Source organism: Sphaerodactylus townsendi, linkage group LG04 (genome assembly GCF_021028975.2).
Source record: "Sphaerodactylus townsendi isolate TG3544 linkage group LG04, MPM_Stown_v2.3, whole genome shotgun sequence".
In the NCBI taxonomy this organism is placed as follows: domain Eukaryota; kingdom Metazoa; phylum Chordata; class Lepidosauria; order Squamata; family Sphaerodactylidae; genus Sphaerodactylus; species Sphaerodactylus townsendi.
Genome location: NC_059428.1, coordinates 52,395,373 through 52,408,205, shown reverse-complemented (window position 1 = coordinate 52,408,205; position 12,833 = coordinate 52,395,373). Strand labels below are relative to the sequence as shown.

At 40.7% G+C, this 12,833-nt stretch overlaps 1 protein-coding gene across 3 annotated transcripts in view; it reads left to right on the top strand.

Annotated features, from left to right (window-relative positions):
- The window catches only part of CADM2 (cell adhesion molecule 2), a 516,061-nt gene that overhangs the window by 365,481 nt on the left and 137,747 nt on the right, over positions 1 to 12,833 (top strand). For all 3 annotated transcript variants that reach the window (XM_048492993.1, XM_048492994.1, XM_048492992.1), the window contains one exon: positions 11,333 to 11,503. In XM_048492993.1, the coding sequence (XP_048348950.1) occupies positions 11,333 to 11,503 (171 nt within the window). The remainder of the gene's footprint in view (positions 1 to 11,332; positions 11,504 to 12,833) is intronic.

Here is a 12,833-nt window from a genome sequence, read left to right as displayed (position 1 = left end):
AAGCAACCTCCCTGTTCAATAGGGACTGGAGGTGCATGTGTGCGGCGGCACCACTGTTTGAATCCCACCACCATCGGAACCTGTTATTAAAATTTTTGGATCCCACCACTACCTGTAAGTTACAGAAAGGCGCAACCCAAAATCCCTCCACCCTTGCATTCCCACAATATCAGCATTAGAAAGGATGGTGGAAACAAAGGCATTGTTTGGGGCAGACAGTTCACTCTTCCAGAGAAGGCAGATAAGAATGAACATTTAAGTTCTATTGATTAGTTACATGAAATAAATAAAAACAGCCTGAGCCGTTTTGGGTAGAGACCTGTGCAAAGTTCTTCTTTTCCTTCCTCAGCCCATTATATTTGTGCTGTGTGGAATCCACCTCAGTCTCTGGCTCTCCCTCTTTTATCAAGACTGACACATGCATTGTTGGCAGAGAAACTTTACCACAAATGCAATATAACATAAGATTTCTAAAACTGATTTTTCAATGGAACAGTTATGTAGGCCATCTGTTTCTAAGGGGCTTAGTATAATTTATAGAACCAGAAGCACTTTATTTTTTATTTCTTATGATTAGAACATAGGGGACACACTCAGTCTCTATAGAAGGTTCATTACTGAAAAACATTTTAGAGCCTTTCATTATGATCAAATAATATGACAAGGTTGAAGTTTGAGGCAATAAGCAAAAATAATTGAGAAATAAAAATGTGCAAAGAACAACACATTTCCCTTGTGTCTTGAATTCCTGAAGCAAAATATGTTTTCGCCCTTATTCTGAGACTTCTGTGTGTTTTGTTGTACAAAAAGATATGGCTTTGGTACACAGATGGCAACTTATTATTTTGAAATGAGTCAGGACCTCTTTACATGTATCACTATGTAAGTTAAAAGTAAATGCATTGTATCTAATAAAAGAAACCTTGAAGTTGCTTATCAAAACATCAGATCTTCCATGTCTACAAGCAAGGTCCTAGATCAGGCTTATGTCTACTAATGTATCCATTTTGTACATTTTAAAGCAGGACCATTGGAATACAGGACATGACACTAAGCCCTAAGTTATATTGTTGATACATCACTGATACTGCCAAGGCACTCTACAGCTAGTCAGTATCCTTTGCTTTTTTCAGTAGAACTGAGAAAGGGCAAAAATAATCCAAGGAACTGAAAACATAGGCAATTTTTCGAAGTCCATAGTGACATTGCTTATACACCAAACATAGATTGGCATTCCTACAACACTACCATGACAGTCAAATAAGGATGCAACCAATCAATGCACACCAAGGTCAGTATGACTTTTTGATGTTATTATTGCCTACACCTGTATGCAGAATACAACAGGAGAAGGAACAAAGAAAACTGGGGGTATAGCAGTGAGTTCAAACAACAGAGCCTGCTAGGATATATAATATTGAAGGACAGGGAACAAGAATTAGAAGGGTGAAGTGGTGGCCTGGACGTAGGCTGCCTGACTTAGTGATGCAGCAGTTGCTATGCCTGTTTAAGATTTATAATAAACCTTAGTTGGAATCTAAATTGTACTTAGTTGTTTGATACAGCACTATGGCAATGAAAGTGTCTCTTCCTCTGAATCCACCTACATCCTTTATTCAAAACCAAAGTGAGCCTGCAGTTGCCCTCACTGCTTGAATTCAGATGTTTGATAATTACTTACTAGCAATTTGTGTTACAGAAGTAAGAAAGCATGAAATGTTTATTTTGAAACAGAAGGTCAGTGTATTGTCCAAACCTTTCCTTTGCAGATAATAAATATAAGATTGCATTCACTGCATTAAAGATTTTTTTGTGCCCAAAGTGAATGTGGTAACTATTGCTACAAATTTTGCCAGCTCAGGCAAATAGCACTAGGCTATTTTGCTATTCATAGAGACCAGATTGTCACTTAGAGTTTGGTAAAATGACAGGTGATGTTATTAGATATTATACTACAGATAAAGTGAGACTTGGAGATTTTTTGCTAATATAACTGATCTCCAAACCAACAAGATCAGTTCCCTGGACTCTACGGTGTTATACCATGATGAGGTCCTTCCCCTCCCCAAACCATGCCCTCCTCAGGCTTTACCCCCAAAATCTCCAAATATTTCTGAAACCTGAGCTGGCAACCCTAACTTTTAGACAAAACAAATATGTCTCATTGTTGGAGAATGGTTGCGTCTAGAATCAGACTGCTCACCAATCTTTTAACAAAATATGTGTATATACAAATTGAGGATAGGTAGGATCTCAGCAGTTTGATTTGGTAAGGATGAAAAAAATATCCTCCTGGCAGTAATTGTGACCTGGGCCTTCATTGAAAGAGAGGAATCCAGGACTATGCCCAGGCTCTTGACAGATGAAGCTGGTGCCAACTGAACCCAAGAGCCAGGAGCTGAAGCTCACATTCTGGCCCTCCCTGCTCCAACCACAGGACCTGTGTCTTTGTTGGATTCAGTTTCAGCTGACAGCTTCAGCCACTTCACCACACCTCCCAGACACATGGCCAACATATCTAGGATGGTGCCTGGCCAGTAGCTCATCAGCAGATAAAGCTGGGTATCATCTGCGTACTGATGACACCCTAGCCTGAAACTCTAGACTAGCTGGGTGAGGGAGCATATATAGAAATTAAAGAAAACTGATGATGATAGTGAAAAAGAAGGATGGAGGCATTTGCCATTGTGTGGGTTAAACAGAACTGAACAAAGTCATTGTGACTGGCTGCCATCCACTTCCACACATTGAAGAAATACTTGCAAAACTCTGTGGAGCAAAAATATTTCTCTACCCTTGATCTGCAGAATACACATCCCCAGGTTGTACTCCATGAAGTTAGTTGACAGCATTTATTACACATGATGGACTATTTTGTTTTAAATTCACCTCATAACGAGATGCTTCTGCTCCAAGTGCCTTCCAAGCATATTTCTGAACCTCCAGACTCAAGATGATATGCCAAATTTATTAAAAATTATGCTTCTGTCACTGAACTACTGATAAACCAATTATAGTGAACCTCAAATTTGATCTGGACAGCTGCAGCACAAATGTGAAGGCTGATTGCTTGCTTACCTTTGCTATTCCACAGGTGAAAGGCGTAGAAGTTGTTGTTAATCATTGTATCTTCAGTGCAGTCCTGCATGGGACTGTGCAGGTGCAGGCTGACCATGGAGAACTAACTAGAAGGCTTCCAGAAGGTTCAGAGCACACCCCCTGGAGAAGAGTGCTCCCTGTCTGGAATAGAGAGTGGGCTGATTTCCCAAAAAGATATGACATAGACAAGACAAATCAAAATGAAATCCACCCAATCTAAACTGCTGCTATGTATCTATAACACACATAATCAAGTGTCAAATGATTTAATAAATGCAAGTGCAAATGAGTGAACAAACTGCTGAGCACAATAAAGAAGCAGTAAATAGTACAGGAAAAACCTGTCATAAATCATGTAGAAAAGTCCTGTATAGGAGCACTGCTGATAGCCAGTTGGTAATTGCAAGTCCAATGAATTAATTAGGTATTCAAGCGCCTTGCACTGTTTAAATTCATGTAGATGGGGACTCTATGATTCTCCTAATGATATATAAATCTACTGGAAAAAAGGCAATGCCTTGAAGGAAAAATGTCCTGGAAAGTTGGTAAGGAAAGAACGCAATTCGCAGTAAACCTTCTGCAGGGCCTTCCCTTGCTAGTATAGCCAGCCTGATGCTGGAGAGAGGCTGCTGGCCTCTGCCTGGCCCTTCCCCCAGATGCACCTTTGGCCTGCAACCTTTTATTCCAGCAGGCCTTGGGCTCTCTCCCCCTTATGTCTCCCAGCCACGTTCTTGGACCCAGGACCACCCAAATAAGAGTTCTTCCCTGGCGGGTTGAGAGTGTAGCACCCCTGAGCCATGGCACCACAACCCTCCTAGACCTGAGTCCACTCAGATAAGAGTTCTTGATCCTAGGATCAGAGTTGAAGTCGATTTGAGTGCAAGAATCTCTACCCCATGAAAAGACTGATTCTGTCCTCAACAGGATTAGAAAAATTGTTGGCTATTACCTCTCAGAGCACTGGCATTTTTTTTGTCACTCACATCAGTACTGTTCTATTCAGCCTTGTGGCTACCAGCAACCCCACCATGGTTCAAGTTCCAGTACGTCCCTCAGCAACAAGGAACACATTTCCAGCATAAGGCAATAGTGGAGACAGGGAGGCCAGTCCCCCAGGGATCTGCCACCCAGGGGAAAGCTGGTAGCATGACTACAGAGAACTGAATGCTATTTTCTTGGCAGATTGATATTGTTCTGCAACCAGTCGTTTTTAATCACCCAAGGTCACTGAGTTCTTTCAATGAAGTTTGGTTGCCATTTGCACTTGGAATCTATCCATCCCTGCTTTTGTTTTCTGAAGACATCTGGTTTGTGGTCCTAGATCTAAAGGATATATACTTTTATATTTAAATCCACAAATCTGATAGGAAGTTTTTAAGATTTAAGTATGGCAGTAACTATTATAAATATAGTGTGTTGGCTTTTGGGTTAGCTTCAGGTCCTCATATTTTTACCAAATGCATGTCAGCTGTGGTTGCATTTTTAAAGTAAAAGGGCTGTGTGTGTATCTGTGTGATTGACTTTTTGTGACTTCTTCTGGCTAATCTTTGGGAAATGACCTGGCTTTTGCCTCTAAAACCTTCACAAATTTAGAGTTGTTAATCAATACAAGTCTTGATTATAATCTCCTCAGAAGATATTCATTAGAGCATTAGAGCACTTTTGGATGCCATTTTTCTCAAGGATTACTTAACCACTTGTGGTTCAAAGCCATTCAGGCCTTGGTCACTATCCGTCCCAATAATAGATTTCAAAAGGCAATCCACATACAGAAACTCCTAGGGTTGATGGTTTCCACTACCTGAGTAATTCTCCAAGCATGGTTGAACATGAGATGTTTGCAAAATTGGTTTCGTAGAAAGTTCAGATCCAAGGTTTATCCCCAAGGCTTTAAACTTTCAGTACCCAGAGGGGTTCTCAGATCTCTCCATTGGTGGGGTTCTCAAGATAATTTGCTCAAAGGGTTCACCTGGGCACCTATGCCCTCACCAATTCTATGGCTACCTCTTTAACTCGCTGGAGAGGAGGGAAATTTATTGCAATTCATTGTGATTTGGGGGGCATTGGTTGGGATCTAAAATACATATAAATCTTTTAGAAATTGGGATGATCAGGTACTCTCTTGCATCTATTTTAGCTACAGACATGGGGAAACTTCTGGTCATAAAAACAACAATATGACAGCTGTGTTTTACATCAACAAACAAGTGGTATGGTTCCATGTCCCTCTGTGCTGAGGTTTCCCAGTTCTGGCAATGGGCCATACAACACAACATTTCACTTTCAGCCATGTGGCAGAAGAAGTCAACAGCATTGTGGATTTCCTGAGCAGACACGTTTAATCAAATCATGGGTGGTTCCTCAACCCCTGTTATTTTATTCCCATTTTAAGGGCATGGTGATTCTCTCATATTTACCTGTTTTCTTATGTTTACTTACCAGTGCCAATGCAAAGTGTCCCCTGTTCTGTTTCAGGAAAAAATGGATAAAGAGTTATTGGGGGATGAACAACTATGTTGTTCAGTGGTGGGATTCAGCCAGTTCGCACCGGTTCAGCAGAACTGGTAGCTAATCTTTTGCTTAGTTTTCCAAACAGGCTGAATCCCACCACCCCAGGGGAGGGGTGTGAGGGGGCTTTCCAAGTCCTGTAGCAACCTGGTGCCTTGCCCCAAGGCTGCTCTGGGGCTCTAAAAGCCACCTTGCTTCCCCTTCCAGGGGAGGGAGAATGAGGGAGGTTTCAGAGCCCCGGAGCAGCCGGGCATGATCAGGCCTCCTCTGAGGGCCATGCCCCATGGGGGCCCCAAGTAGCTGCTGCCCACCCGGGCCCCTTGGATAATGCCAGAGAAAGTCCCCCTCGGGTTGCACAGCTGGCCCCCAGGTGCACAGCTTGCTCTGAGGCAGCTCTAGCAGCTGGCCAGTAAAAAAAGTATGGTCCCTTCAGTAGCCAGGTGGCCAGCCCGGCGGCACATGGGCCAAACTACAGCCGCTACCTTCCCTTACCTCCCCCTGGTGACCCAAAATGGAAAAGGTGGGCTGGGCCAGCCACATTCCTCTTTAGCAGCCAAGTAAGTGGGCAGTGGAGGGGTGAGTGGCTGGGTGGGCAAGCGGTAGTGGAGGGAAACCAGTAGATAAATTAATAGAATCCCATCACTGATGTTGTTCATGTTACCTCTACGATGCCTTCCATCCCTTCTCTCTGATCCGCAAGAGCATAGCCAAAATGGCCTCAGAACTGTCGACAGAGATTCTCATAGCCCCCTGCTGGCTGAAGAGGTTTTGATTCCTACTCTTTTGAGATTGTCTCGGGAATTTCAAAGTCCTTACAGTTGAAGATGATCTTCTCATGATAGGGTCCCTACTCCATCACTGTACTGGGGCCAGGGAATGATTACCAAATTCAAGTGGCCATTAAAATTGTTGGGTTACCAGCCAGCTGTGTTGGGTTACCAAACAGTAGTGGCACATTCAATATCAGCACAGCCAGTCTCTCTTGCAAATGGCACATGGGAAAAGGTTACAGTTGACACTGTGAGGCCCTTTGCCTGTACTCCAATTGTCTGTTGCTATCACCTAATAGACAATTGGAGTAAATGGTATGAAGTCATTTACATCACAGTCATTAAATTTCTCTCTCTCTTTTTTAGCAGGGATGGAAACACTAAAGAAATAGTTTCCAGCAACAACATTCAGTTACATAGCTAGAATCTGGTACTTTCCTTGCCAAATGGAATATTATACACAGAAGATCATCTTTGTATTACCTTCAAGCTAATGGGGAAATTGAACAGTTTAATAGAAGTGTGAGAGTTTGCAAACAGCTAAATTAGAAAGGAAAGCATGGGGAATCTTTACTACTGATTTCCTGTGAGCTTACCAGACTACATGACACATAACAACAAAGAAATCTCTACAGTACTATTGAATGGGAGACAGATGCATACTGAATTAAAATTTGATGTTTTTCACTGGTGCACTTTTATAACCTTATGAAACAGAGAAGGGGGTACGGAAACAAGAGAGATTTAAGGCATAATAAGACAAGTTTTTGGAGGCAAAGGAACCAAGATTTGATCATGATTATTTTGTTAGAGTAGGAAAAATGGGCTCTGCATAAAGAAGAACACATTTTCTCTCAAAACTTGTGAAAAAAGAGGATCTTACAGATTTTCTAATGGTCTTGTATGGGATGCTTCCCATCCTGTTCCAGCTTATCAGACATAACATGGAACTGGCTCCGATCTTTAGCCTCTAATAGTTGACTTAAACCCATTGTTAGCATTGCAAGATGCATCATCAGAGAATGGGCTTGAAAAACGGGTTACCAGAATCAATCACCAGAGACTATATTTTGTAATGTTTGACAGTGGTCATAACTGTTACCTTTATTATCTTTATCTGCCTATGTTATGTATGATGAAGGCAGATTTATGTATATTGAAAGAGAGATATCAATATTTATGAGTTGTATGATTAGATAAGCAAAGTTTATAAATATGAGAGTTTCTTAAGAGATGGGGAAATATGATGTTTTTAAGATGTAGCAGTGGCAATCAACAGCAGATCCTGCTGGGAAATCTAGTATTGAAAGATAGGAAACAGGAAGTAGAAAGAGGGAGCTTTGGCCTAGACCTAACCTGCCTTACTGACTGATGTAGCAGTTGTTATGTCTGGTTAAGATTTACAATAAACCTTGTTTGGGATCTCAGTTGTGTTTGATACAATAGAAACACAGCACCACCTACTGTAGGAAGGGTTTGTCCAATAGGAACTGAATAACTGCTACATTCCTGGAAGGACTACAGGTAGGCAGCTTGAATCCCCTCCTGCAAACACAGGCAAAGATGCAGAAGAAACCATGGTGATTCTAACCAAATGGGCCATACAACGAACTTAAGCCAAATCCCCACTGCCAATTAATCCCAGGATACTCACCCGAAATATCCAGGTTTCACAAAGAACTCCTCACAGCTGAACCCCCGAACACAGATTCATCGCAGATCTGGCACTCCCCCCTTATCCCGTGTTTTTCCCAAACCTGCTTGAATGTGAACCTTTAAAAAAAACACGTCTCCAATCCAGATCGGTGGGGAGCTTTGGGGGTCTAATGTGGTTTCAAATTTCCCACCATAGAGAGTGATGCAAATGCCTTCCAGCCAATCAGAGTGCAGTGGGCTGTGCGCAATGTGCACGCAGCCTTTTTTTTTGTTTCATGCCGGCTGAGTCTATCATTATAACGTGTACACAAGAGAACATTACTCGTTTAAATGTGTGCACGAGAGAACATTACTTGTTTAAATGTGTGCAAGAGAGAACATTACTTGCTTAAACGTGTGCACGAAAGAACCGTACTCACTTCAACATTAGCATGTTTTTTTTCATGCAAAAAACCCCACCCCAACATGGCACAACAGCCAATCAGAGCACAGGAGGAAGATCACATGGTAGTGGGGATTGCTGCACTGTTTGAAAGCATGATTGAAATGGATGTCTTCATCACACACATGCCGTGGGTGAAACCTGTATGAAAAGATGCCATTTCTTTTGAAGCCTGGTTGTATCTGTATTTAGTTTTCAGTGGTGATTCGGCCTTAGAGTAGGAAACTGTCATGAAAAGCCTTTTATCCTAGAGAAAATTGATGCTTTGGAGAATGGGCTCTATGACATTGTACCCTCTTGAGGTCTCTGTCCTCCCAGGCTCTGTTCCAGACACTCCAGCAATTTCCCAGCCTGAATCTGGCAACCCTAACCTCCATCACCCCTGGTGGCCAGGAGGGACCTTACAAATCTACTTCTCTGTTCATTGTCAAGTAACAATGACAGTACTAACAGACTTCAAGTCTCGGATTCTGTAAGTAAAAGGCAGGGGAAGTTCAGGGCCCTTTTGAATTTTTAGAGAGGACTTATTGAAGCCTGGCTGGGCAGTGACCACTAGGTGACCTGTTGTCATGCGATTAGCATGGCTCACCTGGGCCAAGCAACCACCCCATGAAAGCCAGTGTAGTGGTTTGAATCTGGGAACCCCAGGTTAGAGGTTTGAATCTGGGAACCCCAGTTTCAAATCCCCATTCTGTCATGGAATCATGGTGATGACCTTGGTCCTATTACATACTCTCAGCCAAACCTACCTCGTACAATTGTTTTCAGGATAAAATGAAAGAGCTGCTTTGGATCCACATTGTAGAGAAAAACTTGAGAATAAATATATTAAATAAAGTATAAACACAGCTGAAGATGGGAAGGCAGATAAAATGTGGGTTCGTTGGTGATTGGGAAGGAGAGCAGGGAAAGGTGAGGATACGGGAGTGGGACAGTGTCAGGAAGAGGAAAAGAAGAAGGAGTGTAGGTGTACAGGGGCCTTCAATAGCTCTTGTGGGTTTTTCATCATGCAACTGGACCATTTCCAGGGTTGGCACTGCACAACTAAGCCAGACCTTATCAGGAGAAAGTCCCAAGGAAGGAGGGAAAACTTGGAGAAGAACTAAATATGAAGGTATGTTGGCTAGGGATTAAGAAGAGAAAAAGGCAGAAAATGTATGGGTCTGTGGGACTTCCAGGAAAGGGAAATATGAAATGGGAGGGAAGGAAAAATGTGGTCTCCCCACAAGTCTTTGAGGGTCCCATGCTTGTGAAACTCTATGAAGAATAGTTGTCCCCACTTGTGTTATTAAGAAATGCACATGCAAGTTACAGTTATGTACAGTATTTATAAAAAAAAATTATCTCTTGGAGAACATCTTGCTTTCAGGGCCCTTTCCTTTTCAGGTAAAAAAAATTCTAGGTACTTTTTCAGCTTTTATAATACAGCTGTTTACAGGTTAATGTCTAGATAGAAACATATTAATGTGTTTCTTTCATATCGTTTTAAAACTTGTTTTAAACATTATAAAATCATTTCAAGAATTAGATTAGATTCTTGATTTCTTTCTGGATTGACTTCCCAGTAAGAGTGAAAGTACAGGTATAGCTGAGTGCTGAATGTTTGTGGAATTGTCACTGTTTGGTGTCTCATGATGTTCTGACTGCAGCCTCATTTGTAACAGGGTAAAGAAGGTTAACACTTAAGAGCTCACTAGTGCTTTTGTTGAGTCATTTGAAACTGATATCACTCACTAATGCAGGGGTCAAGTGCAGCAATTTAAAGGGTTAATTGTGAGGAGGATTTATACCTATTGCTGTAAATTGTTGACCAATAGAAGTAATTAACCTTTGTGTTTAGGGCTATCAACATGCATCTTCAGGAAAACAGGATGCTGTAAATTTATATTTATGAAAATCCTTTTCAAAAATACATATACACATTGGGTGCTGTGTGGTTTCCGGGCTGTATGGCCGTGTTCTAGCAGCATTCTCTCCTGACGTTTCGCCTGCATCTGTGGCTGGCATCTTCAGATGATCCTCTGAATGAAAGCTAACCGACAAATACATATAGATGCCACACAGATGGTATAACGCCTAGGAGAGAGAATGCTACAGACGCCATATACGCTGAAACCACACAGCACTCCAAGTGATTCGCCGCGGAAAGTTTCCTCGACAATACATATACACATTGTTTCCAGTAGAATTTAAAGAGATTGGTCAGTTTTCCATGCCTCGTCACACTTCTCTATCCCATGTTGAAAGCATACTCAATCACACTAGTCATAAACTTTTAATTCAGAAAACTAAACTTGATAAACAGCTATGGAAATTATTTCTTGTAACTTACCAGAGCTCAAACCTTCACCTTCATTTGACTGTCTTCCAAAATCTTTAATAGGAGAGGTGGGTAAAGGTTGACAATTTGTTTAATATGTTCACATGTGTGGTTTTTTTGTGGCCTAGGGTCTCAGACATGTGTTGTTTTAAAAACCTAATAAGATCATTTAAGAAAAATAGATTTTCTTTCAACAATGGACTTGAGAGGAAGACTGTTTGGATTGTAATCTAGTTATATCAGAGATAATGAGGAGCAGAATCTCATTCTGACAGTTCTGCCTTTTGGTTGATATTGAAATTGCTTTTCCCATCTGTGTCTGTGTACATTTGGGAACTACAGCATTGGTAGTATTGTAAGACAAATAATTGAATGTCTGGAAATAGAACTTTGTTTGCTTTGAAAGAGTGAGCAAACATAGTGAAAAGGTGCATTTGTCATTTGCTATTTAGAATGGTTTAATGTACTCTAGCCTTCTTTTGCCTTTTTCTACCCCAAACCATCCCAGCTAAACTATTTTGAATTTTATTTTTGCAGATGTTCAATATTTAAAAGAAGAGGATGCAAACCGGAAAACATTCACTGTAAGCAGCACAATGAATTTCAGAGCAGATCGCAGTGATGATGGTGCAGTTGTAAGTTGCAGAGTAGACCATGAATCATTGAACTCCACGCCTCAGATAGCAATGCAAGTTCTAGAAATACACTGTAAGTAATATGTGTATGGATTATTTCTGCTTGAAGGTACTACTAAGATTGCTTTTGGTTATGAAAAAGTTGCCTTAATTATTTGAATTTTTGAGAAGAAAGTAGTCCCAGTTTTTAGGATATTTAAAATTGCAGGCATGTATCCAGTTTGATTTTTTGAGAAAAGGGTTTATGAAATAATGCCTTTCCATATTTGAAAATGTTCTTATATTGGGGGGGAGGGGTCATTGAACAAAAATGTTTAAAATATGTAATATTTCTCATCTCAGAATTAAAATATATACTTTGATTAATTCCTATTGCTGCCTGGTATGGGCAAGATTTCATAATACTATTTGGTCTGGAAAATATTTTTATTAGGAAAAGTCACTGTGGTTATAAGGGAATGATGTGAACAAATCCATCAATGGTAGTTTTTCCTGTTTGTAGTATTTTGAAGATTAACTGAATTATCATAAAATGGCTCGATATTATGATTTTGCCTAACTAGGAACTAATAGGTGAAAGGATTTGAAAGTTTGTTGGTCTAGAATGCCTATCTAGACTTTATAATGTGATACTAGGTAGTGTTTTAGGGAGAGGCAGAGACAACTAGAAACAATGTTGAGAAAAAGGCCTTGTAGGTTTTTTCCCCTTAATCCAGTGTTAGATATGAAAAATTATATCCGGTATAGAAGAGGATATAACAATTGATCTCTATGAAACTGATGCAGGATTATTTACTTACTTACTTAGTTGTGTCATTTTTAGTCTGTCTTTTTTCACTGAGACTTAAAGTGGATTACACAGCACAAGGCAGTTTAAATCATCAGGTGTGGGACAATGCAATAGGAGCTGGACTACAAAAACCTGAAAATGAGCCAAAATCATAAAAAAGCTGAAAAAAAGCATAAGCGTTGAAATGATATATGAAATTATTCAGAAATTATACAGTAGAATAATAGTAACAGACAGTATTATATATAATAGTAGAGTCTCCAGTCCTTATCCTTTTACCAAAGCATCTTTCTGAAACATTTCATTACAGGGTAGCCCTATTACCTGTGTAAAAGAAGTTATTTTGCAGAAAGCCAGGAGGGTGGGAGTCTTTCTGGTCTCATCAGGCTGACTATTCCATAAGGTGGGGATCACAAGCAAGAATTTGCATGTACTGGCAGTTGTTGATTTAGCCCATTTGCAGAGTGGCACTTGCAGAAGGCCCTGCCCAGATAAGTAAAACTGACATGGTGGAGCATAGGAGACAGGTGGGCCTGCATTAGGAGGCATAAAAGACATGAAGGGCTTTGTATAGGATAGTTAATACCTTGAATTGAGTCCACTACCAGCAGTT